Raw genomic sequence first — 26,181 nt, 5'->3', positions numbered from 1 at the left:
CTAAAATTACTAAAGGCACACTTAAAAATCAATATATACATAATTCTTTTTAATTTTCTCAGGAGGCACGTGCGTGTACTGGCCCCCATTAATACGTCTATAGAATTCACAAATATGAATATGGTAGAACACTAAAAGCTATTAGGAAACAAATTAATGAATTCCTTGGTTAAAAAAATACAGATTAATAAATTTAAATGTAATTGTAGATTGATTGTCTGCATAGATAATTTTCACGCAATAACAACATTCAAATATTTTAATTGTCCATTCTTAAAAGAACATGTCACTTCTCTTACTTCTAACATAACATGTGCAAAAATATGAGATTGATGAGACTATTTTTTCTTTTCTTTTTTTTTTTTTCAATTTGTTGAGAAGGTGACACGTTTTTATTGGAAAAAAATTGGGCGTTTGAGGGGAAAGAGGAGAGGAGACGAATGAAGATTGTAAAGGCTAATAAGAACACATCAATTCATCACGTGTCTAGAAAATTTCCAAAAAAAAAAAAAAATCATGTATACACCTGGAAAATAGAAAGCCTCAAAAGGAATGGCCAAAAAGTAAGGCAACTTCTGCTGTGGAATTAAAAAAAAGAAAAAAAATAATCCGCGGGTGAAACTTTTATTTTTTATTGTTAGATTAATTTTTAATATTAAAATAATTTTATATGGCGTACTGTAAATTTTAGTATCACATAAATTTATTCATTAAAAAATTAATCTAATAATTAAAAAATATAACTTCATCAGTTGAACAAAAATGAGAATTGAACTTTAAAATTTGTCAAAAAGTAAAAAGCATAAAAAAGTACACACTTCTTATCTTCATCTCTAATAAATCCAAATGACTCTAAAAGAATAGTGCCAAAACTTACCTACTATGACCATGAACACTGTAGTGAATTATGAGATTAGAATTATTTTTAATTTACGTATATTTTTTATGAGAGAAAATACTGTAACGAATAATAAATCATGATTCAAATTAAGTTATGAATTCCGTTACTAAACGTCACCGTATGACCATGAGCCAAACTTAAAGCTGACAAAAGAGTGCTTAATCACTTCCTTACATAAAAGCCCACTTTTATAACCACTTCGGTTAGATTTTGCTGACATTTTGTTCCACATAGTGTAGAGGACACATCAAGTTTTGAGTAATGACATTCTCTGCGCAAGTGCTTCGCAATTTCCTCTCTGTCTATCTCTCCTCCTTTTCTCTGCCTTGCGAAGGAAGAAAGCCCACTTCATCTCTGATGACTGCAACATAAATACAATAGCCCAAAGCTCTATAAGTAACGCTCTCTCTCTCTCGCAAGAAAAGCAAACACTAAGGATCTCCGAAAGCAATATATATATATATATATATTCACTTTCTTCATTTGAACATGCGTTTGGATTCTGAAACTCTCTTTTGCGCTTTTGTTATCATTTCTCTCTAACAAATTCCTCCAGTACATGTTTATTCATTTCCATTTTATTGTTAAGACTATTAATTTCCTTTCTAATTACCATTTGTAGACAGTCTAAAGAAAAGCTTCCCATAAACAGTTCTTTTTGATCTTCTAACTTTTATGTACTATAATTCTCCCCTCTAAAAAGTGTTGAATTTTGTGCCTTGTGGTTTTATTCGTTTGTGTTCTAAAAGCTCATATGATTCAAGCGCTGTTCCGAGAAGTTGTACTTGCGTACTTCTCTTCGAAGAATGGAGCTTAAGCTAGAAATTTTTTCAGCTACAAACTGGTTTTCAGAATTGAAGGGAATTCAAAAAACCGAGCGACAATACAGTTGCGGAAAGGGTAAAAAACCGATGACAAGGTCGGATGGTTCGAGCTCGAAAAAGGGTTTGCAAATGAGTTGTTCAAGAGTCGAGGATTGTGGTGATTCGTCAAAAGGGAAGGCAGAGATGTGGGGCAGTGAAGTTGAAGAGCTTAGTGAGAGATTGAAGATTCTTGAAGAAGAGACTCAGATTATAAAGGAAGCAGTTTTTTGGAGCTTGGAAGAAAGGAAAAGTATGATGAATGAGATATGCAAGCAGTTTCAGCTATTACAAGGATACCTTCAACCAAAAAATCATCTAGTAATAAAAGAAAGTTTTTATGTCAACCCTTTTGAGGTAATGCCCTCCTCTTCTTTTGTGTAAAGTTGATACTAAACAGAATTTTAAGCCGTTTTTCAGCACCATAAAATTTTCATATAATCTATTACTTAAAAATTGGCCTTTTCAAACCGTGTTCTTTTTGAAATTTCAATTGTTCCTTTTTAATATATTTGAATGTTGGTGATTTTTGAACTTGTTACACGAAAGGATGGGAGATTCAGAAAGAGTTTGCCAAATATCCAAATCCCAGATCCAAAACCATGTCTTCTCACCAAAGAGCTCAAGGCAAATGCTTTGGCCTTCCAAGAACATGCTAGAGTAAGCAATTGACTTACATATGACATAAATTCACTCTTTATTGTGCTATATCAGAATATTGAGTGAAACTCTCTTGGTTTGAACTCATATTTATACTCATTAGATACACTTTCTTCCACACAGTGTAGAGGACACATCAAGTTTCACTATGATTGACGGGACAGAGCCTCGATCGGAACTGGTAGTTTCATTGGAATTCGGATAATAACTTATTTGTAAAACGAAGTGTGTGGTACTCTTGCAATCTCTGCTTAAAGAGAATAATAAAGTCGAGAAGAATTTCATTATGTTATAGTGACAAAGTGACGTGTTAAAACGTTTTTACTGAGTGTTCCACAAACTAAACAAACTGGCTTGATATGGGAAACATCATTGTTACTTGAAAACAGAATTGCGACAAACAATTAAGCTAACCTTTTGGCTTTTAAAGTGTTGTTTAGTCTTTTTTCCTTCTTCCCTGGTTCAAATCAATTGATTATGATGTATGTATAACTATTTAATTCTGTCATAATGCAACTCTTAGCTTTGATATTAGGATACAAGAAAGTCAAAAATGATAAAGAATTGAAAATTACGCCATTAATATTTTACAGATAATAAGGAAAAAGGAATTATAAAGGTAAAAGAAGGCATGTACCCTTTATAGATAAGAATATAACTCTTAACTAAGACCCATTATAATTATCGATTTTTTGACAAATAATTTTTATTAAATTTGAACTTAAAAGCCTATAGATTTTAACTCTCTTTTTTTTTTTTTTTTTTTTTCCTATGATATTCATAGGGATACATGATAAGAGATGAAATACTATATTCAAATGCTAATGCTTTTTAATTTTTTTTAGAGATAAAAATACTCGTGCCTTTTAGGATGTCAGTTACATGTTTTCAGTTTTCCATAGGTAATCTCTTACTTTTGCTGGTTAGCTGCTAACTATAGCAACCACTAGAGCCAGAAACTAAGTTCTATATCCCATGGCATTATTCAGCAACAAAAACAGAAATAAAATATAACATTCATATGAAGAATTTTCGAAGTTGTATTACATAATGTAAACAGATGTGGTGAACTTTCATGTAGAAAGAACATACAAAATTTTCACTTGCTCATATAAATGGATGATAAAACAGTTGCTAGGAACAATTAATATTACATATGAAGAGTGTTTCAAAGTTGTGTAACATGATTAAGAGTCTATTACAGATGTGAACTTTTATTAGAAGAAGATGCAGCATTCATTTGCTTAGATCTCACAAACAGATGAGAAAACAAGAACAGCTAATATGTGTGTCTATATATATATATATATATATTGCATATACATAGATAATAGTAGATATTGGGGATCTGAACAATATGCAACAACTAGACCACAGTAGGCTGCTCTTCAGCATCTGAAGTTGGTGCTGGTGCAATCTTGGTGCTGCTATCAGCAGTGTAAAGCGAACTAATGCATATAAGAAAAGTGAGTGAGAGAAATGCAAAGGCAGAGATTATAAGACTAGAAACAGCAACTCCCACCCATAGTCTTTCGCGTTTCTTGAAATGCTGCAGAACATGAGCCATCTCTACTAAAAGGAAGCCGAGGCAGGAGCAGGCTATGACTGCGAACAAGACGGAACAAAATGCCAAAAGTTGTGTTTTAACCATGCCGTACATGGCCATCTCTTTGTCCCCACAAAAACAAAACAACTGCTGCACACAACCAGCGTACAGCGTACTATAGAAGTGTTAGAGAAGTGGAACGAGGATAAGAAATTGAAAATGAAATTATACCCCGCAATGCATAATATGCTTCCGTTGCTCACTGTTTTTTTTTAATATCATGATGTTACATCTTCATATTCCTGCCTATTTGGATAGGCCACTGGCACAAGCTGTGTTTATTAAATTACAAAAAAGGGTGACGTCAATATCACATATACAGACAATATATTATATTTCTCCCCTGTAACCCCCAGAACCAAAATAGTCTCTTCTAGAGCTAGCAATCGCGGAGTTTTTCTGCTGCGCTAATTTGGGGCAATCGATGATACGGTGACCAAGCCCACCACAATAGGCACAACCCTTGACCCCGCTAGCATTGGTAATTGCATCCACATCTTCCATTGGATCATTAAGATCGGCCAACACAGGTGGTATTCTCTGTTTTGCCTCTTGCAAGAGATGCTTCAAGTCAAGAAGTGTTGTCTCACTCTGATTCTTGTTTATAAACGTTGTGGCTATTCCAGTCTTGCCCCCTCTTCCTGTTCGTCCAATTCTGTGAACATAGTTCTCAATTTCTGCCGGCATGTCGTAGTTAATGACATGTTGGATATCAGGAAAATCCAGCCCTTTTGAGGCAACATCAGTGGCAACAAGAACATCTTTTTTGCCTGCCTTGAAGGATGCAATGGCGTACTCTCTATCTTCCTGATCCTTTCCTCCATGGATGGCCACTGCTTCGACCCCTTTTAAGAGAAGATATTCATGGATGTCATCCACGTCGGCTTTGTTTTCACAGAATATTAAAACAGGAGGTGGAGTTTTCTGCAGACATGCAAGAAGGTAGACAATTTTTGCTTCCTGCTTGACATACTCAACCTCCTGAATAACATCAAGGTTAGCAGCTCCTGCTCTCCCCACATTAACCGTGACAGGCTTTACCAAAGCACTTCTAGCGAAATTCTGAATTTTCGTGGGCATGGTGGCAGAAAACAAGAGAGTTTGCCGTTGAGCTTTGAAGTGGTCAAACACTTCTCTTATGTCATCTTCGAACCCCAAATCTACCAGTCTGTCGGCCTCATCTAGAGTTAGAAACCTGCAGGAGATGGAAGATCAGAATCCAAAACTACGGAACTGGAAAAAAAAAATTACAGTCAAACATTCATAAGCATGACCGACCATGTACTCCAATCAACTAAGTTACATGTCCACTTAGTTATCTATTCCTGACGACACACAAACACAAGTAAAAAGAAAATAACACATTTCACAGATAGAGATAAGAAATGATAGTTCACTTGGGTTACATTGTGTTTGTGTGTTTATAGATTTCAAGAAAAAAAAAAAAAAACCACAGAAAATAGTCTTCCAGGCTACTAATTTTTAGACAATAGAGCTTTTCATCATATTGGAAGAGAGAATTATTATATCCTGTTTTAGTGCTTAAAACTTTTAGTTGGTAAGAGTATATATCTGGCTGGAATAAGGAACTCATCAATGATAACTAATGACGGGAAAATAGTTCTCAACAGATATTCTGTTCTGATTTATGTTCCTGCCATTTTGAAGCGATTAACGCCAAAGTAATGTCTAAAGCCAATTATTCAAGGGAAAGAAAAAAGGATTTTAGGACAATGCAATACCATTTTCAATTATCTCAACAACTAGAACTAAATAAAAATGAGAATTAAAACAGGTTTGCAAGGAGACAGATAAAAAAGGGGTCAGAGAAAGCTGCAAAAATGAAATGCTTCTCAAGCTATGAAATCTTACCTACAATTATCAAGACTCATTTTTTTCTTTGCCAACATATCTTTCAACCTCCCAGGAGTAGCAACGACAATATGAACACCCTTCTTCACAATATCCAACTGCGTCCGCATATCTACTCCGCCAATGCAGAGCAATGGCCTCAGTTCTGGATATCCAGCCTCTTTTAGGGGAATTAGAAACTGTTCCACTACTTCAAAAGTCTGCCTGGCCAGCTCTCTTGAAGGGCAAATGATAAGTCCAAATGGCCCTTCTCCTGCAGCAATTGGCATCATAATCTCTTCTTGCAGTGCCACCATGATCAAGGGAAGCACAAAAACCAACGTCTTCCCCGACCCAGTAAAGGCAATCCCAATCATATCCCTCCCAGATAAAATCACTGGAAGACCTTGCACCTGAATGGGGGTCGGTTGAACAATCCCCTTGGCTTTCAACTTCTTCAAAACCGGTTCAGGAAATCTCATATCCTTGAAATTCTTAATTGGCGGGGGAATATCTTCACCGTCCACTATGATGTGCCACTGCTTTCGAATCAAATCGCACTGCTTTTTGGACATCCTTCTGATCGGCAACGGTGGTTTCCAACCCGTGGGCAGAGGATCTGTGTAAGTTATCCCCTTGGCCAACTCGCGAACCGACATTAGAGTTTTCCGATCCGATAAGTGTTCAATCATCTCTTTCTCCTGCTGCACAATCAGTTCAGTTGGACTAATCTCAGGAGCCTCTCGCTTCAACTGGGATGCCTTGACGAGAAGACTTGGTTTGGCTTCAGCTTGTTTGGATTTCTCCAACTCTTCTTCGAGGGCGGAAGACTTTCCCTTGCGCTGAAGAATCTTCTGAGCTTCCATTGCTCTCCTCTTCGCCACAGGTACATATTCAACATGATCATCTTCTTCTTCCATGTTTCTCAATTCACTGCCAAAACCTAATTGCTCTTGGTAAAAATGTACAGCCTTTAGTATAAAAAATACATACAAACTATTACTAATGCCGAATTGAACAGAAAACACAAGCCAAATTCAACACTAAACCCAGAAAAATTCAAACCTAATTTCAGACCCAATTTTGGAACCAATTTCGTGCCGAACACAAACCGAAATTAGATCCTAATCTGTACCCAACTGCTTGGTCGCGAAAAGGGTCGTGCTTAGGGTTTCTTTTACAATGGTCGGCTGTGAGGGGAAGACTTTTTTGGGATTTAATTTGAGTTTCTATAGGTGTGAGACGAAGCACAAGCGGAAAAAAAAACTCAAAAAAAAAAAAAAAGAAAAGAAAAACACACGCTTTTATGTCAGTGAATCAAGCACACTTTTACTCCTTGTTTCGTTTCATTGTCCCAACAGTAGGACTGTTCTTCTTAATATCAATAACTTTCTGCACCCCAGTACCAAAACAAATCAAATTCATCAAATTAACACATAAAATGTACACCTTTCTCCGGAAACCAAAAGCCTAACTTCAAGCTCGCTTCTGTCGACTGTTAAAGAGAAACAAAGGGACAACTTGAACTAGTGCCTTGGTTTGCAGAACGAATAAATTTCAGAGCTACGGGAAGCCAGGAAGGGGATGGGAACAAAACGAAGATTTCGGGGGAAAAAAAAAAACACAAGAAATCTTCAAAGAGAAACAAAATTTGAACAAAGAAAAGTAAATTGGGAAATTCAAAGCTGAGAAGGTACCTGGTCTGGGTGCAGAGCGAGGTGCGGCGTCAGGGATGGTTTCGAAGAAAATCCCCAAATTCGGAACTGAAATTTTGGGAAAAATTCAGAATTGGAACAGAGTATGAATCGGTTTTTTTTTTTTATAATATTATTTTACTCTTTTCTATTTAAGGGTATTTTGGACATTTTATCCTTTTCTATTTATTTCAGTACTTGCTTTTACGATGTCGTTTAGGTCATAAAGGCCAAATAAAATAAAATTTCCCCCTTTTCTTGAAGGAAAGATAAATAGAAAGTTTTAAATTAGAGATATCTAATCCGGTCTCACTCCACCACTACTCACAGAAAAAGTTCCGGTATTTGATGCCATAGTAGATGTTGTTTGGTTGCTGAGAAAGAGGAAGGAAAATAATCGGGAAAATCCTCCTCCATCTCATCGGGAGCTGCAGCTATGGAAGTCGAAGTGAAACTCCGTCTCCCGGACTCCGCCTCTCACCAGAAACTCTCGGACCTCCTGTCTCCTTTCCACGCCAAAACCCTATTCCAAGAGAACGTCTTCTTCGACGGCGCGAACGCCGAGCTGTCCTCGAAGCTCGCCGTCCTCCGCCTACGATTCTACGACGAAAACTCCCGCTGCGTTCTGTCCCTCAAGGCCAAGCCCGCCATCGCGGCCGGCGTCAGCCGTGTCGAAGAGCACGAGGAGCCCTTCGATCCCGCGCTCGGCCGGGCCTGCGTGGCGGAGCCTTGGCGGCTCCTCGCCGTGGACTCGTCGGAGATAATGAAGCGCGTAAGGGGGGAGTACGGCGTCGGAGAAGGCAGCGGATTGGTGTGTTTGGGCGGGTTCAGGAACGTCAGGGCGGTGTACGATTGGGAGGGTCTGAAATTGGAGCTCGACGAGACGAGGTTCGATTTTGGGACGAACTACGAGCTCGAATGCGAGAGCTTAAGCCCTGAGAGTGACAAGGAGTTGCTGGAGAGGTTCTTGGAGAAGAACGGGATTCGGTTTCGCTACTCCGACGTTTCGAAGTTCGAGATTTTCCTACGACGGAAGCTGCCAGAATGAAGCGATCAACGGCTTGATTGGTGCTTTCTCTAGTTTCATTAGCTTTGAGATTATTGGTATGTTATAATTTGAATTAGACAGTGAGTCTCAACAAAATGCACTGAAATCACGTGAATTTTGCATTCGGTGGCAAAAATGTTGGGGATTTCTTAATGATCTAAACATTCTCTAAAGGATCAAAAATAGCAATTAGATCGAATGTGGAATTAAAAGAAACGGATCAAAAGAGCACCTCCGGCCATTGATGTTCTCGGTGGGAAAAAAAGAAAAACTCAGTTTTAGTTCTTCTAAACCTCACTCAATCTCTCGTTGATGGTGAGTATTTTGACTGAAAGGAGATTGCAGGCTTAGGGGGATCAAAACCGTGTGTGCACTACCCCTTTTATACACTCTGCCCATCACAGAGTGCTTTGTGGACGTGCACCGTCAGTGGGTAACGTGGGTAGCGACTGAACGTGGGCAACCGGTGTAAACATGTTCCTAGAGTGGTGGAATAGGATGGACCACAATCTGGGGATCAAGGCTTCGGTTGGTTACTGAAGTTTAAGAAAAAAAATTCAACATTCTTTCACTTGGTCTATATATTCCATCATTTACCTAAGAAACAAAATACATAAATCATGATGATAAGTTCTTTAAAAATGAGTATTATCTTTTATGTATTATAATGCATAACGTTTCTCAATAAGAGCCTGTATAACTTAATGAGTAAAATCTATGTTTATTCTAAATCCAAACATTAATGATATTTCTCAACAAATAAATGAATATATACACAAGGAAAATAAATATGAGAAAACATCACAAATAGAGTTTCATTAAAAATAACATTCGTTCTTACAACGAAAATTACACAAAAGAACTAAGTCCCATTCTATCTACACGATCTTTAAATTTCAATGGTGGCATGCCTTTAGTCAAAGGATCAACAATCATTAATTCAGTGTTAATGTGTTCAATAACCACTGTTTTATCCTTAACACATTCCCTTATGGCTAGGTACTTGATGTCGATGTGCTTGCTTCGACTACCACTTTTGTTGTTTTTAGCCATAAAATAGTAGCTGAATTGTCACAATATATCCTCAATAGCCTAAAAATCGAATCCACAATTCTAAGCCCAGAAATGAAACTCTTTATCCATATACCATGCGAGGTTGCCTCAAAAAAAGATACGAACTCAGCCTTCATAGTGGAAGTAGTAGTCAATGTTTGTTTTGCGCTTCTCCAAGATACAGCTCCACCAACTAGCATAAAAACATATCTTGAAGCTGATTTTAGCGAATCAATGTAGCAGCGTAGTCTGAATCAGAGTAGCCAATCACCTCCAAGTTTTCAGTCCATCTGTACATAAGCATGTAGACTTTGGTCCCTTGAAGGTACCTCATTACCTTATTTGCAGCTCTCTAGTGGTCCACACCTGGATTACTCTAATATCTTCCCAACATCCCAACAGCAAATGCAATGTCAGGTCTTATGCAGACTTGAGCATACATCAGGCTTCCAACAGTAGAAGCATAAGGAATGTTTTTCATTTGTTCCCGTTCAAGATCATTCCTTGTTACCCTTCACAATGGGAGCTATAATGGGTGAACAATCTTTCATCTAAAATCTCTCTAAAACCTTGTTGATATAGGTCTCTTGAGACAAACCCAAAGTGCCTTGAAATCTGTCTCTATGTATTTTGATGCCAATGACATATGTCGCATCACCCATATCCTTCATGTCAAAGTTTTCAGAGAGAAATTGTTTCACTTCATATAGCACACCCTTATCATTAGTTGCAAGTAAAATGTCATCGACATACAGAATAAGGAAACAATCTTGCTCCCACTGGCCTTTTGGTATATACATTGATCTATAATGTTCTCCACGAAACCAAATGAAGAGATAACATCATAAAACTTCAAATACCATTGACGGGAGACTTGTTTCAATCCATATATAAATTTCTTGAGCTTGCATGCCAAATGCTCACCACGACTAGAAGAGAATCCGTCTCGTTGTTTCATGTAAACCTCTTCTTCTAGTTCTCTATTAAGAAATGACGTTTTCACATCCATTTGTTGCAACTCTAAGTTAAAATGTGCAACTAATGCTAGAATGATACGAAGAGAATCTTTCTTAGATACAAGAGAAAAGGTCTCCTTGTAGTCGATTCCTTCCTTTTGAGTGAATCCTTTAGCAATGAGTCTTGCTTTATATCTTTCAATGTTGCCCAATGAGTCTTTCTTCGTCTTATAGACCCATTTACATCCTATGGCTTTGACACCATCAAGCAATTGAACAAGATCCCAGACTCTATTAGTTGCCATAGAATTCATCTCATCTTTCATGGCATCATATCATAAATTTGATTCTTTGCTATCCATAGCTTGTGAAAACGTGTCAGGATCATTTTTGGCTCCAATGTTATAGTCAGACTCTTGTAGATACATGACATAATCACTAGGTATCGCTGATTTCCTCACTCTAGTAGATCTCCTTAAAGTTGTATCAACATTTTCCTGAGGATCATGTTGTGCAACTAGTTGTTCAATAATTTCTAGCAATTCTTGAACATCTTGATCTACTGGATTGTCATCAGTAGTTTGTGGAGCTTAAACAATTGGTTGTCCAACACCTGTTTGAACTTAAGGGGTGTTGTGAATGACAATCAGTCTTTCACTTAAAGTGGAAGGTTGAGTATCAATATAATTCATTTCAGAAATAATGTCCTGAAATCGATTGCTCCCATTAATCAAGTCATTCTCAAGAAACTTTGCATTTCTTGATTCCATAATCCTAGTGCTGTGAGATGGACAGTAGAATCTGTATCCCTTAGACCTTTCAGCATATCCAATAAAATACCCACTAATGGTCCTTGGGTCTAGTTTCCTTTCATGTGGGTTATAAACTCTTACTTTAGATGGGCATCCCCAAATGTGCACATGTCGCAAACTCGCTTCCAACCTTTGAATAACTCAAAAGGCGTCCTTAGAACAGCCTTGGTTGGAACTTGATTCAATATATACGCTGTCGTTTTAAGAGCTTCTGTCCACAAGAATTCATGAAGTTTAGAGTTGCTACGCATACTTCGTACCATGTCCATTAAGGTTAGGTTTCTTCTTTCTGCCACACCATTCTGGTCTAGAGAACCAAGCATAGTGTATTGGGCAACTATCCCATTTTCTTGAAAAAACTTTGCAAATGGACCAGGTGCTTGTCTATTTTCAATGTATCTACCATAGTATTCTCCACCTTTATCTGATCTCACAATCTTAATTTGTTTTCCACATTGTTTCTCTACTCCAGCCTTAAAGACCTTAAAGGCATCCAACGCTTCGTTTGTGTTATGAAGCAAGTAGAGATACATGTAACGTGAGTAATCATCTATGAATGAAATGAAATATTTCAGACCATGTGAGTCCATGTCTGGACTACAAATATCTGTATGTATGATCTTTAATATGTCTGTACTTCTTTTTGCACCTTTCTTAGACTTATTGGTCTGCTTTCCCTTAATGTAGTCCATACAAGTTTCAAAATCAATAAAATCAAGAGTACTGAGTACTCCATTATTCACCAATCTTTTAACTCTTTTAATGGAGATATGCCCTAGTCTATTGTGCCATAACATAGAGGAATACACACATGGTCAGAAGTTCATTGATTGACCATTTATCCTTATGTGTGTTGTATGATATCTTGAAGGGTATGTATTGTTGTGTAAGAGTGTTCAGAATATAGTGCACAAGGAAAGAGTCAGACATTTCAACCTCAAGTGTCTTCAATTGAGCCGCAATGTCCATCATCTGCATGATGTGCTCACGCACACCTCTCATAGTAGTGAACCTTAAGGATGAAAACCTCATGATCAGGGTGCTAGCAAGTGCCTTATTTGAAGACTCAAACTGTTCATAAATGGCATTCATTAATGCTTTGACATTGTTATGCTAGTCAACTGAACCACGAATGCCAGCAGAGATCTTGGTCTTTATGAACATCACACTAAGGAGATTAGATCACACCCAAATTTCATAAAGAGCAATTTCTTCTGACGTGCTGGTCAGAGTAATGACTGGTTCATCTTTCCTTATGGCATAATCAATGTCCATCCACCCCAAATGAAGAAAAACTCTCTCCTTTCATATCTTAGAGTTATCACCCCTTAGTTCGGGAATGTCACATTTCATATAAGAGAAATTCGCAGGTTGCAAGACTGCATAAAAATAAAACGCACATGCTTATAATTAAAATTTAATACTTATAACTTATATCATGTTCTACTAATGTAAATCATGTTCTATGAATGTAGAGATGTAAAACTAGCATGTGGGCTAAAGTTCTAATCCAATTAGATCCATCTATAACCTTATGATAAAACTATCAAATTATGCTTTATTTTCTAATTCCTGTGGGTAAATTAAGAAATTTAATTTGATATTCTATCCTAATTAATCATACAAATATAATTCATGTGGGATAAAATCTATTATATTACATATGATTAATCACAATTAATATCATAATGTAATCCTGAAACACTTAATATATAATTTTAAATAATTAAAGATGATGTGGCTACTCCTTAATTAATTAAAATTATGTGGACCACTTAACATTAATAAATCATAATAAAGGTTCATATTTAATTGCTTGAAACTATATGCAATATTAATCCAAAATATTTAAATATCAATGTACTAATATGTTTCAACCTAATACTGCATGTATAATAAATTATACATAAAATGAATAATATACGCATATAAATATCCAAATTAATTCATTAAAAGTCATTAAAAAATTATTGAACCTTTCATTTAGGTGAGAAATCATAAAAATTATAAAATGGGTGAACATTTACAAAATACCTATATATACATAATTTCTGATTTCCTTTTTTTTTTTAATCTTTATCAAATGACAAGTCGTTTGGTATGTATGCTGCAAAAGTGCTTAAGAAACGACAAGTCGTTTCAGTGTTCCCAATGAAAAATGACACGTCATTTTTTCAAAATGCCTGCAGCTTTTCTTTATTCAAAACGACATGTCGTTTTATATACCAAGGGCAAAATGACATGTAGTTTCTTCCTGATGCTTGCGCTTTTCTTTAACCCAAAACGACACGTCATTTTCCTAGCTAAATGAAAATGACATGTCGTTTTGGCTGTGACCTGCCCATTGATTAACGCCCAAAAGTGATGTTCACACGCGGTCAATTGTAGCACAGAAGGGCGGTCGTATCCACAGAGAGATAACAAAATAACAAGAAAGACTAACAGAATAAGAGCGTTAAAGAAAAAGAATAGTTTTTGAGATTTTGTTGCAAATAAAATAGAAAGGAGGGAATTTGTATGAAGAAAATTCGATAATAAAAACGGTAAGGTGTCGAGAATCCCTAATGTTTCGTTCACCAATCTAAGTTTTGATTCACAATATTAAATAACCGAATAAATTAAATATGTATGTTGACTCCAGAAATATTATTATTACAAGTTATCTAAAATCGACAATATATCAATCTGACAATATTGCAGTAAAAGACAATTTGTAAAATAATTTGAATAACAAAACATTGCATGACAAAATTACATAAGAAAAGCGTGACTGAACTTATATAAAAATTGGCACACAATATTTTGAAAAGTAATAGAAAAATAGACGAGATTTAATTTATTCGGTTGTTGAACTTTACAGCACAAGGAATCAAAATCCCGAATTGGGTCACTCAACAGAAGTTCATCTCTAACCTCACCAAGAAAACTCTAGCCTATCTTGCAAAACATTCTCACAAGTTCTAGAGAGAAAATATGAGACTGACAGCAAGACGACAGAAAACTGAATATTAAAAGCTTCTCAAAACCTTAGGCTAACCCCTTTATTTATAGTATTCAGATGTTGCCTGTCAAATAAGGAAATAAATAGTAAAACTAGAAAATTACAAAAGAAAAGGAAACAAAATAAAAGTACACATAAATTAGGAGAAATCATATATTTGATTTGGGAAGAAATTTGGTAATTTGCTCTGATTTTTGGGGATGGAATTCAGATTCAGCACCAAATGGGACACGTGTCGCAACGTGATTGGAAGTGAGGAGGAAACGTGCCACGTGTCGCATGCGGATTGGTTGGCGTGTGTTGGCGCGATCAGAGTGGAGACAGCTCATGGGACAGATGTCGCGCGCAGAGGAAAGGAGCAAGCTGGCGCACTGAGTCGCGGGGCCCACGTGGAGGAGCGCTTTAACGCGCGCTGATGGCTGCGTGGAAGACACGCGCGCGCTGAGAGATCGGCGTGCTGGTGACGCGCGCGAGAAAGAGTGGGGAAAGGCGGAGAGCTGGGGCCCACGCAGAGAGAGACAGTGGCTTGGCTCGGCTTGGTGCGGCTCGGTGCGGCTCGGCTGAGGCTTGGCTCCGGATGGTTGAAAACATGGCTTTCATGGCTTATTTTTGTGTAGCTTTTTACACTATAAATAATTAAGCAAAAACAAGATAAATTCCAATTAAAAATATTATGAATAAAAATAATGAAATTGTATAATTAAAGTTTAAATATTTTAATATTATATAAATCAAAAGCAGTATTTATGGTGCATTTTCATGCACTAATCACCCATTTCTTCATCAGAAAATGACATGTCATTTTATAAGCCAAAGGGCAAAACGACATGTCGTTTTGACATTGCTTGCACATGTCTTCAATAGAAAACGACTTGTCATTTTCCAAGCCAAATGAAAACGACTTGTCGTTTTCCAAGCCAAATGAAATCGACATGTCATTTTTTCCACTTTTTCTGTGCTTATCTACAACAGAAATGACATGTCGTTTTATACGCAAAATGACATGTCATTTTTTCACACTTGAATCATCTTCAACCTTCAGCCGGGTCGTTTCTGACCCGGTTTCAACTCGAATCAAAACCCAGTTTTTTCTCATGATTTTGACCAAAATTGATGTTTAAAACTAAAAGATGGTAGAAATTCAATTGCTCAATGATTCCTAATCTTAGTTTCAATAAAAAAACGTCAAAATCATAACTTTGAAAACAAAATTTTCTACTGTTTATTAGAAAATTGAAAACGTAAGGAACAACAAAGCAGAGGCAAACTAAGTCTCTGAGACCAAATGTTGGGATTTCTTAATGATCTAAACATTCTCTAAAGGATCGAAAATAGCAATTAGATCGAATGCAGAATTAAAAGAAACGGATCAAAAGAGCACCTCCAGCCATTGATGTTCTCGGTGGGAAAAAAAGGAAAAACTCGGTTTCAGTTCTTCTAAACCTCTCAACTCTCGTTGATGGTGTATATTTGTTCTTTTAAACCTCACTCAATCTCTCGTTGATGGTGTATATTTCGACTGAATGGAGATTGCAGGCTTAAGAGACCAAAACCGTGTGTGCACTGCCCTTTTTATACACTTTACCCATCACAGAGTGCTTTGTGGACGTGCATCGTCAGTGGGCAACGTGGGCAGCGAATGAATGTGGGCAACCAGTGTAAACACGTTCCTAGAGTGGTGGAATATGATGGACCACATTCTGGGGATCAAGGCTTCGGTTAGTTACCGAAGTTTAAGGAAAAAAATCCAACAAAAAATACCATTTCTTTGAGACTACTGGCATCATGCAGACTGAGGATCTATCAATAAGATATTGAATTTTGTAAATTTTCTCCCTAAAAGAATAATGACTTGTTCATTTGCATCTAAACTTAAAAAAAGTTTGAACTTAAGTTCAAATTTTTTTTTTAAGTTCACGTTTTTTTTTATTATAAAGTTTAAGTTTGAATTTGAGTTTTAACTTGAGTTTAGAGCTAAAAGTTAAGTTTAAAATTCTTCTTTCAACTCAAGTTCCTAAACTTAAAGTCAAGTTAATGAACAATATTTTTTCTATTCTTAAAAACGTAATTTTTTCGTTTTAATTCCAATTGAGATGATTTTTTTTATGTGTTCACAACGACGAGACAAATAAAACACCACTCATATACCATATTAAAATTTTTCATCACCATTGAGTTTTTATTAAAATACTATCCAAATACAAATTCAAATTTTAACCCACCTAAACACAAATAGATTCTCAAGTTTAAGATCTGAACTCAAATCACCCTAACTCAAACAAATGTAAATGAACAAACCCTAAGAATCTTATAAAGTTTGCATTTTAGTGGTAGAACTACTATACAGTATAAAGCAACAAAAATACTCAACTTTTTTTTTCATAGATATTATAGTAGTTTAAGGTTGGGACTTGGGATTTGGTAATGATATATTTGTGCAGATACCACAATAGAATGAGTATTACTATCTGTATTATGTCATTAGAGCCAACACAAGCCAAATGTAATCCGGAAATGAAAAAAAGGGAGGCTTTCTATTTCAATGGGTTAAAGAAAAGAAGTTCTATTTAAACTAAAGCTATTTATAAAATAATGGCAATCAATTTCCTATCTGCCCCATTCTAACAAAGATCTAGCCATAACAAGAAAATTTCAAATAAGTTTGTCTCATTTCTTCTTTTTGGAAGGAGGTTGCGGTTCCTCATCTTCATCTTCGTCGTCGTCATCACTATAATTGCTATCACTATCCTCGTCATCCTCATCCTCATCATCTTCGTCACTGCTGTCATCTTCGTCATCACTTCTATCCTCATTTTTATCAGAATCCTCATCATCAGAATCATCCTCCCCATCATCGTTTTCTTCTTCCGAGTCATCATCTTCATCCGTATCACGATCATCCTCATCACCTTCACTATAATCATTCTCTTCAGTTTCACTAGCGTCCTTGTTTTCTTCAGCACGCTCTTTCACTTTAAAAAGTTCAGCCACTGGAAACCTGCAATGCAGTTAAATATTAAGTAGCCCAGTTACTTGCTCATCCTCTATATTATGAATATCTTAAAACAGAATTAGTACACAAGGTGGACAAAGTTTTTCTCTTTCTTACCTCTGATATTTTCCTATTATATCCATAGAAGTATTACAATGATCGGGCAGTGATCCAATCTGTTCAATAAAATCAATAATTAAGGTAAGTCCACAAAAAACCATTAAGGACAAAATGCTCAAGAAACCATAAAAGTTAACAAATCACACCAATCTCAATTCCCAATAAGTTGACATGAAGCCAAAAAAAAAAAATTTCTATATGTGTCTGCCGCTTATTTAAGTTAAGAACTTGAGTTAAAAAATAAATTTATGCGAGAAAAAACACTGTGGTAACAAAAAAGTTGAACTTGAATATTTAGGAGAGAAACACTGTAGCAAAACTTAAGTTGTAATTCGAATTAACGAAACAAATGACAGTCAAAGCTTAAGTCCATCCATAAAAGGGTGGCATTGAAAATTTAAAAAAAATAAAAAAAGATGATGACAAAGAGAACCACTGCAATGTGGAATACGACCAGCAAATTTTTGAAGCCAGTGCAGAGTTGAAGGTAAAATGATACTTCGCTTCTTGTATGGGTTAATTTTAGAACTAACACCAAAACAGAGATTTTAAAAAAAAAAAAAAAAAAAACAGAGAATTCTATTGGTCTACAGTCAATATAACATTGGAGTCTATGATATCACTTATTTATAATTACTAAAACACGGATTTTCCGTTTAACACTGAGATTGGCCCACAAAGCTCAAAGGGGGTATTGATGCTTTGCTTGGAGTCCGGGTTTTAAATACTCTCATATCTGAAATAGCCTTAACAAATCCCAAACTTTTCTTTTTGTATCTCCACAATGGAAAGCTAAATCCAAAATAATAATCACAGACTGCAGATTACACAAACTCTCTTATATAACATGACAAAATCACACCGCTTAACTCAAAGTTTGGCTCCCAATTTTCACTCATAAATAAGAACACTACTCGATAACCATGATTAAACTGTGCGAAATAGAAAAAATAAAAAATAAAAACAAAAAGTGGACCAAAAATAAAAAATAAAAAAGGACAAGCACTACATCCATTACATTCTCTAAAGCCCTGATACCATTAATAAAACTAAACACACACAATAGCCAAAAAAGCATGAAAATTTCAAACACACTTTTGAAGAAACATATCCAAAAGCCACAATCACAAACTACCCATGAAAAATTCCCTCGTCGAATTAACAGAGCAACAAAAAAAGCTTTTTTTTGTTTCAAATAATTTACAAACAAAAGTAATCAAAGACCATGCTTTTGGCTACTGGGAAGCGGGAAACGTACCAGAGAGAGAAGCGAGAGAAGAGATTTCTGAGCGAGCAAAGCAGTGTCCAGCGCCAAGGATTGGACAAAAGGGAATAGTAAGCTCTCGAAATCAGCAACCGCGTGGCTAGGATTCTGGGACAGCATTCTGTGATGAAAGTGGGTATGGTGTGGAAAATTTTTAGAGTTTTAGGTTCGGTGAAGACGGAAGAAGACCAATTGATGGGCAGAAAAATGACTAGGGTTTTGACTTTTGTTCTTCGGCTCTGACTCGTAATTCCTAAACAAGCCAATTCTAGGATATATCCACTAGTTATTTGCTTACTTAAATAAATATAATTAATTAAATTATAATCCAACTCTTTTTTTTTTTTTTTTTTTTTTTTTCATTTCTACTTTATTTCCTGAAAAAAAAAGAGGGCCTTAGGCCCATATAGGCATCTGAGGCCACGCAGTAGGCCAGTGCATGAACCCGACCCACCTGCTTCTTGACGTGTCATTACTCTCCCTCCCTCCCGACCCACCTGCTTCTTGACGTGTCATTACCCTCCCTCCCTCCCTCTATGTTGATTGTTGATATTCTTTTTTGTATACCTTTTTTCTTCTTAAGAGAAGGAGACGAATATCCCCCTCTTAAACTGCACTCTTACTATTTATTTTTAATTAATACTTTTTAAAATTAAATGATTATATTATTAATGGGTATTAATTAAAAGTAAGAGAGTAGACATATACACCTTTAAAGGTAAGTTTAAGTAATTTTTTTTTTTTTTTTTCCCTAAGGCGCAAGCCCAATATTCCGTCCTCGCAACAAAAATGAATATGGTCTGTTGTTCAAGCCATGTTTGGAGATCTCTCATATGTCTTGATTTTTGGTGGATTACGAACAATAACATTTAGCTAAAGTCGGTGTTTTATCCTGTTAATTTAGTTGAAAATTAGTGGATTATTAAAAAATAAGATCAAATTTATCTTGCCTTCAGTAACCCTTTAATTCAACAGACGTTTTTCTTTTAATAGTTCATTATTTAGGGATTTGAAAAAAGAATATTTACTGTTTTGTAGTTTAGTGTGTGTTACTAGAGGTTTTCGTTGATCGACCAACGAATTTTGTCGGTTCAGTTGCTGACCAATTGCGTGGGTTTTTAAAAACTGTAAACTGACGCCAATTAATGAAAAGTATCTTCATCGGTAAACCGCACAACTCATTGATTTTCAATTGGTCGTCATTGATGTTTGGTTTTGATAAAATCACACAATATAAATGGAATAAGTTATTTATTTAAAACAACTTCAGAATATGATAAAAAAAAAATTCTAAAATACCTACAAAAACATAAAAGATGACATCAGTGGTAAATTAAGGGCCAATTTGGTATTGTTGTGTTGTTAAAAATTAATGTTATTATTGTACTTTTAATTAAAAATTATTGTGACCAAAAGCATGTAGATGTTTGATAAAAAAATTTTCCTAAAATTGTTGTGAATACCAAAAGCAGAAATTTTGATGTTTGGTAAACTATTTATAAAAAGATGTATAATCACTAAAACATATATAATTTAGCACACATGTTTATAGTTAGTTTCATTTTTATTTTTTCTCAAAATAAAAAATACTATATTTAAGGTCAATATTCATAGTATTTTTATACCAAAATTCTAAAAAATATATAGGACTTTAATTTATTATATAAATGTTTTATAAAAATAAATTGTTAAATTATTTTCTATTGTTGTTATCTTAAACAATTTGATAATTATAAAAAATATTTTAGTAAAATTTAACATAGTATATTTATAAAATATTTTAATTTTTAAATAAATATTGATAAAATATTTTTTAATTTGGTATGAAAAAATAAAATGGGTAAATAGATTATTAAGTTTCCTTTAATAAATTTGGACAAGTAGTTGCGTAAAAATAACCCATGACCTTCTTTTCAAATTCTATTGTTTGGTACCAATTTTTAGAAGCGGCTAGATAAAAGTAAGATTTACAAAACACCCAAACCTATTGTAATTTAAAAAAAAAAATTAAAATTAAAAGCAGCCTCATGTGTTAAAATCTAAAACAAATAATACCTACCTTTGAGGACGTGCAGACACAACAACGCTGATAGCTTCACTCACAAATGTGCCACGATGGTGACAATGAGTTGGCGACATGCGTGACGACGATAGTAAGGGAGGGTGATTGGGCAAGCGGGTAATGGCTAGGAGGAGCTAGGATTTTTACTAATTTCTACACTGAAGAAGAACATATTTTATATTTTATATTGCACAAAATGTATATTTAGAAAAAAAAAAAAAATTGGGTGCGTTTGGTTTATGAATTAGAACCATGTAATTAGAACTATTTTTGATTTACGTGTATTTTTTGTGAGAGAAAATACTGTAGCGAACCACGAACCATGATTCGAATCAGGGAACGAATCCATCTACCAAACATCACTAGTCGGTTAGGTTCCGAATCAATTCCTAAATCAAGGCATCGAAAGATCGAATTGTCAAATGGCTGGGCAATTCGGTCTTTGGAATTGAAAGGTTTGATTCCACATATCACTAATTTTGGGGTTTAGAGGGATCGATTCTTTAATCTTAAACGGTCAGTCGGTTTTTATTTTTTGATATTTTTAAATTTTTCTAATGAGTTAAAAATTTATCCATAAATTATGAAGTTTATATCTGTTCTTTTAAGAGTTAAAATCAATTGTTGATAAAAAAAAATAATAATCAAATTCATATGAATTTAAATTTAAAAAATACACCTTTTTTCTCAATTTTTTCGCTCTTAAAAGATACAATCACAAATACATCTGAAATAAAGATTTTTTTTTAAAAAAAAGGATAATAGTTTTCGCGGTTCCTTTTATTTGTTTCTTGAAATGCATATTCCTAGTCCTACTATCTTTATGAGAAGCTTTCCATTTCCTATTGGAAACCGAACTCTTGTATTATATAAGGCAAGCGAGTTAGGAGAAATCATGAATACAATTATACACCACCTGCTCCTAAATAGCTTTCTCTTCCGACTCGATAGTTATACAAGTTTCACTTCACACCCTAACCATAAACCAAGAACCGCTTCCTTCCACCACATTACAAACTCGACAAATCCCTCTCGACACTTGAACACGGAGAAATTAAAGAAAGAAATCAAAAGAAAGAGTTTCTCTCTCTCTAAAAAACGACTCTCTCTCTCCTCCCATTCCTACCATGGCTACTACAATGGCGTCGTCGTCTTCTCCTAGGGCAAGACCGGATAATTCAGCGCTTTGCAGGACTCGCAGCTCATCGCAGTCGTTGTCTTCGGGATTCGCGTCGTCCAGGCCCTTCCTCACTCGCTCCTCCTCCCCCACTCGCGTCAGCATGTACGGAAGCTCCATCTCTCCGGGGCGACGTTCGATGTCGGTGACGAAGCAGTCCAACGGCGCCCCCGGAAACGTCAACGATAACGGTAACGGTAACGGCGTGGTTTCCAAGCCGAAGAAGACATGCATGTGTGCCCCTACGACGCACCCAGGCTCGTTCCGGTGTTCTCTCCACAAGAACTCTCCGCGTGGAGGTGCCCAGAAAACGCCGTCGTTTAGTTCCAACAGCCGCAGGCAGTACTTGATGAGATCAGCGATGGCTAACTCGCTGATCAGGAACAGAGTAGTTGAAGGCGAGTTGATGAAAAGATCGTTGTCGGCTCTGATCAGGCCTTCGTCAAACCAGCAGCGGAGCCGAGAGACATTTCAGCCGAAGCCAAGCAGACTCTCCGTGATGTCCAGAGCCCAAGATTCTTGAATTTTTTTTTAATCTTGATAGGCTATTTTTCCTTTTTTTTTTTTTTGGGATAAATATGTAGGTTCCGAGTCATGCTGTTTTCTGATGATTTTTTGGTTTCTTGAAAACAGAAAAGGAGCTCAGTTTGTGGAGTTTTCTTTTTTTTTTTCTTTTGTTGGGGTTCAAATATTATCGAAGCTAGTATTTTTTGCTTCGTATTATTAAGTTCAGAATATTAATCAATCAGTATATTAAGTTCAAAATATTAATTTGTAAATAGTATTCATTGTGTCATCCCGTTTATGAACTTAAACCTATTTACCAAATAAACTGAAACCGTCAACTTTACGGATGATTCAATAGTCATGTAATCATCCCCTCAGAAAATAGTCACGTAAATTGAAATTGCCACCTGGTATATGGGGAACTGTAAACAAGTGGATTAAGTACTTGTGAAATTTTCTCCATGTTTATTACACGTAGATTGAAGAAACTTTTCTTCTATAAAATATTATTGTTGGAATTTCTTCTACCCAATAAATATATTGTTGGGTTCGGTTTGTAGCAATGATCAAATAAATTTTTTTTTTTCACGAAATAAAAAATCCGACGGTGAAGATGACTTGAAAGTCAGGGTATCTTTGTAAAAATGTAATTAGTCCACGATCGGTAGTGAATTATGGATTTTATTTCAAAATAGTATAAACTAAACACGTGAAAAATGTTAAAAAAATCTTAAAATATCATCTCTTAATTAGGAAAATTTTCATTTTAATACTTCTACAATATTGAATTTGAGTTTGGTATCTTCATGTTTTTAAAAATTTCATGCCGGTACCTTAACCTTTTAAAAAATCTTTCTTGGTATTTCGGAGTCATTTTTTGACACAAATTAAAAGAAAAAAAATTGCCTTTATTATAAAAATTCATCAATTGATTAGAATTTTAAAAGAAAAAAAGGATTTTAAAAATTGTTATACATGTAACCAAACACCCAAACCTAAAACTTCATGGTATTTGGTGACATGTATAACAATTTTTAAATCCTGTTTTTCTTCAAATTATGATCAACAGATGACTTTTTATAATAAGGACAATTTTATCTTTTTGTGTTCCAAGAAATAGCTTTGAGGTACAAATTTTTTTTTTTTTAAAAAGTCGAGGTACCGACATGAAATTTTCAGAAACAGAGGGTGCCAAACACAAATTTCGATATAATAGAGCGTACCAAATGAAACTTTCCCATACTACTAACTAATTTGAAGTCTATGTTTCATCGTACATATTTAATTTATTAAATTTCTTGCATAGATATAAAATTTTGTAAAGAGTAATTTTTTTTTTCAAAAAAAAATTACCATTCTCCTAAGTTTTTACTTAGTAAAAAAATAAATATAGTATGATGGACTGAAATGAACATTTTCAATTAAAATTTGTTTTGGGTTCGATATTATATGTGTGCAGACGACACGAGAACATATTTGAGTAGTGAAAAACTTTAGGGGGTAAATTGGATAGAAAATTATTACAAAGTACATAATTTTCTATCCAATAAGGATAAACTATAGAAAAAAAAATATTTATTAAGATAACAGTTGGGAGGGTTGTAGGAAAAAGATTATACATTTAAAAATAATTATATAAATGTGTTATTTCTAAAAAGTTTACTTGTTTAAGATCACTTAGAGCCCGTTTGGTTTACGTGTTTGAAACCATGATTTTAATTCTGCTACAATACTTTTCTCTAGTAAAAAATTTGCATAAAAAATTCCCGTCAATGGGTTTGCTCATAAACTTTGAACTCAGAATCAAAATTACTGACTTAAATATGTGAACTAAACGGGCCATTAAATTTCGTAGAGACATATTTAAACTTTGGTTAATTAAGAGAGATAGCGAGGGGAGGGGGGAATATGAAAAGAAAAGAACTATATGCATTTAAAAGAAAAAACCAAAACTTCAAAGGCCTAAAAATAATTTATCAAAAATTCAGGAGAGCCATACACCTCTGTACCCATTTTCATCTGCCTTGATTCGACTTATATTAATATATTCCAAATTGATAAACTCTCACAATATTATTTTATAATAATATAATCAATTTATATGTCACAAGCCACTCACATGGTACTTGTCATCGCTCACAGTAATAGAAGGATTAACTTTGTTAATAGAACATAGATTTGGGGTATAGAGGGGAGGTGAAAATTATATATATATATATATATATATTGAGCAAAACTTTATAATTAATACTGATTATTGTCATGACCTCATCAATAACGATCTATTTTATGGAGTTAACTAAAAGTTTTAGTTTAGACGGGGAAAGTTAATGAGAGATGGTCTGAGAGTTTCGCAAGAGTTTAGGTTCTGAATTTGATGGTCTGGCTTTTTGCTGAATTGTCGGCTTTCAAATCTCAATGAGAAAATTACAGTGGTCACCGGAGACAAGTTTGTTCCGATAGAAGTGTGGGTAGCCAGCGGAATGATGTCGTTTACAGAGAAGAGGTCGTTGATCTTTTACTGTAGATCTAGGATGCGTTCGCTGCAGAATCCCATTAAAACTCTGGGAACTAGATCGCAGGAGGGAGGTGAAAAAGGTTCTCCAGCGCGTGTGTCAATTGCAGCAAGAACATGCACCGCCGAGTTTCAAGTCCTTTTGGTGCCCTTTTGGGAGGCTTTTACGGGATCCGTTTATGCCGTTATACTTAGATTTTCAGCGTTAAGAGACTCATTTTTGTTGGTTTGATCTCTTCGGTTTTCTTTAATTTTTGTGTCAAAGTTTGTGTTTGTAATTTTTTCCACCCGAACCTCTTTTATTTTGTTGTTTGATGCTAGTTTTCGGTCATCCTTAACGCCGTTTGTATGCTTTCTTATTGTGTGGACTTCTTGTTGAGAATAGTGTCCTAGAAGCATGAGATGTAATAGGATATTTATTATTTAATTAATAAAAGAGTTTATTCATCATTTTATGTGCATATATTTATGAATATTTTATGAATATCAAATGAAAATTCCGTGATTGTTTATGTAACCTTAAACATAGTATATAAGTGTTATATACTAGAGGATAGTGTTTAAGGATAATAATCAAAAACGTTGTTCATGATGAATTTAATTAAAGTTTGGAATCTTTAATTAAAACATTATTAATACATGTCATTCCCATTTAGAATGAAACGGTGTTATCCGCACTGTTAATATGGCGAGATATTGAATGAGTGTATTTCACATAATAAGATTATGTGGAACAAGGACAAAGACACAATATGAATTTCTAATAATTTTCGTTAAGCATAGAAATTCTGATTGAGTCTACCGATGGTCATATATAGGATGATCTTAATCCTGAGTTCTTAACAAACTCCTATTTATGGATTTATGTCTTTTGATTTACTCGGTACGGATTCTGAGACCCTGAATCCTATTCCTTGTATTTTTGAGACATAATGAAATAGGTAGCTGGGAATGTTATTGTACGAGATGGAATCCATTCCGTCTTGAGAAAGAAGTAGATAAATAATTCTCTTGAGTGTTGATTCGGTACTTGGATTAGTAAGAGCGCTCTGGTTCATGAATGTGTTTTATGAATCACTATCCATTAGAGAATCAATGGTAC

At 35.1% G+C, this 26,181-nt stretch overlaps 5 protein-coding genes across 9 annotated transcripts; 3 read left to right on the top strand and 2 right to left on the bottom strand.

Moving 5' to 3' along the window:
• Positions 1 to 1,611: 1,611 nt before the first annotated feature.
• On the top strand, positions 1,612 to 2,813 carry LOC21408411. The gene is made up of 3 exons (XM_010098878.2): positions 1,612 to 2,118; positions 2,311 to 2,421; positions 2,545 to 2,813. Exons 1-3 carry the CDS (start codon positions 1,708 to 1,710, stop codon positions 2,575 to 2,577), a joined length of 555 nt encoding a protein of 184 aa, XP_010097180.2. The 5' UTR covers positions 1,612 to 1,707; the 3' UTR covers positions 2,578 to 2,813.
• A 1,360-nt stretch (positions 2,814 to 4,173) lies between these two features.
• Positions 4,174 to 7,658, bottom strand: LOC21408409 (DEAD-box ATP-dependent RNA helicase 35). Of its 5 annotated transcripts, none has more exons than XM_024166082.1 (4): positions 7,576 to 7,658; positions 7,328 to 7,373; positions 5,900 to 6,821; positions 4,174 to 5,222 (listed from the first exon to the last, which is right to left on the bottom strand). In XM_024166082.1, exons 3-4 carry the CDS (start codon positions 6,796 to 6,798, stop codon positions 4,358 to 4,360), a joined length of 1,764 nt encoding a protein of 587 aa, XP_024021850.1. In that variant the 5' UTR covers positions 6,799 to 6,821; positions 7,328 to 7,373; positions 7,576 to 7,658; the 3' UTR covers positions 4,174 to 4,357. The 5 variants fall into 5 exon arrangements, with proteins under 5 accessions (XP_024021850.1, XP_024021851.1, XP_024021852.1 ...); XM_024166083.1 differs by having other exon boundaries at positions 5,900 to 6,811; XM_024166084.1 differs by lacking the exon at positions 7,328 to 7,373 and having other exon boundaries at positions 5,900 to 6,830.
• Positions 7,659 to 7,879: 221 nt separating this feature from the next.
• LOC21408408 (triphosphate tunel metalloenzyme 3) lies at positions 7,880 to 8,764 on the top strand. The gene has a single exon (XM_010098875.2). The coding sequence runs from the start codon at positions 8,009 to 8,011 to the stop codon at positions 8,618 to 8,620; it is 612 nt and encodes a 203-aa protein (XP_010097177.1). The 5' UTR covers positions 7,880 to 8,008; the 3' UTR covers positions 8,621 to 8,764.
• Positions 8,765 to 16,897: 8,133 nt separating this feature from the next.
• LOC21408407 (phosphopantothenoylcysteine decarboxylase subunit VHS3) lies at positions 16,898 to 19,084 on the bottom strand. The gene is made up of 3 exons (XM_010098874.2): positions 18,813 to 19,084; positions 17,552 to 17,610; positions 16,898 to 17,440 (listed from the first exon to the last, which is right to left on the bottom strand). Exons 1-3 carry the CDS (start codon positions 18,936 to 18,938, stop codon positions 17,110 to 17,112), a joined length of 516 nt encoding a protein of 171 aa, XP_010097176.1. The 5' UTR covers positions 18,939 to 19,084; the 3' UTR covers positions 16,898 to 17,109.
• Positions 19,085 to 22,019: 2,935 nt separating this feature from the next.
• On the top strand, positions 22,020 to 22,580 carry LOC21408406. The gene has a single exon (XM_010098873.2). It carries the CDS (start codon positions 22,020 to 22,022, stop codon positions 22,578 to 22,580), a length of 561 nt encoding a protein of 186 aa, XP_010097175.2.
• Positions 22,581 to 26,181: the final 3,601 nt, after the last annotated feature.

This window comes from Morus notabilis, unplaced genomic scaffold (genome assembly GCF_000414095.1).
Source record: "Morus notabilis unplaced genomic scaffold, ASM41409v2 Scaffold843, whole genome shotgun sequence".
NCBI lineage: Eukaryota > Viridiplantae > Streptophyta > Magnoliopsida > Rosales > Moraceae > Morus > Morus notabilis.
Note: the sequence above shows the minus strand (reverse complement) of the source record. Positions and strands in the feature narration are given on the sequence as shown.

What these genes read in the sequence shown, in the direction of transcription:
- LOC21408411 (XM_010098878.2), top strand. Translation starts at nt 1,708, where the DNA reads ATGGAGCTTAAGCTAGAAATTTTTTCAGCTACAAACTGGTTTTCAGAA. An exon ending in TTTATGTCAACCCTTTTGAG is followed by an intron (nt 2,119 to 2,310) that starts GTAATGCCCTCC and finishes GTTACACGAAAG; the next exon opens with GATGGGAGATTCAGAAAGAG. An exon ending in CCTTCCAAGAACATGCTAGA is followed by an intron (nt 2,422 to 2,544) that starts GTAAGCAATTGA and finishes TCTTCCACACAG; the next exon opens with TGTAGAGGACACATCAAGTT.
- LOC21408409 (XM_024166082.1), bottom strand. Translation starts at nt 6,798, where the DNA reads ATGGAAGAAGAAGATGATCATGTTGAATATGTACCTGTGGCGAAGAGG. An exon ending in ATGAGTCTTGATAATTGTAG is followed by an intron (nt 5,223 to 5,899) that starts GTAAGATTTCAT and finishes CATCTCCTGCAG; the next exon opens with GTTTCTAACTCTAGATGAGG.
- LOC21408408 (XM_010098875.2), top strand. Translation starts at nt 8,009, where the DNA reads ATGGAAGTCGAAGTGAAACTCCGTCTCCCGGACTCCGCCTCTCACCAG.
- LOC21408407 (XM_010098874.2), bottom strand. Translation starts at nt 18,938, where the DNA reads ATGCTGTCCCAGAATCCTAGCCACGCGGTTGCTGATTTCGAGAGCTTA. An exon ending in TTCTCTCGCTTCTCTCTCTG is followed by an intron (nt 17,611 to 18,812) that starts GTACGTTTCCCG and finishes TTTATTGAACAG; the next exon opens with ATTGGATCACTGCCCGATCA. An exon ending in ATAATAGGAAAATATCAGAG is followed by an intron (nt 17,441 to 17,551) that starts GTAAGAAAGAGA and finishes ACTGCATTGCAG; the next exon opens with GTTTCCAGTGGCTGAACTTT.
- LOC21408406 (XM_010098873.2), top strand. Translation starts at nt 22,020, where the DNA reads ATGGCGTCGTCGTCTTCTCCTAGGGCAAGACCGGATAATTCAGCGCTT.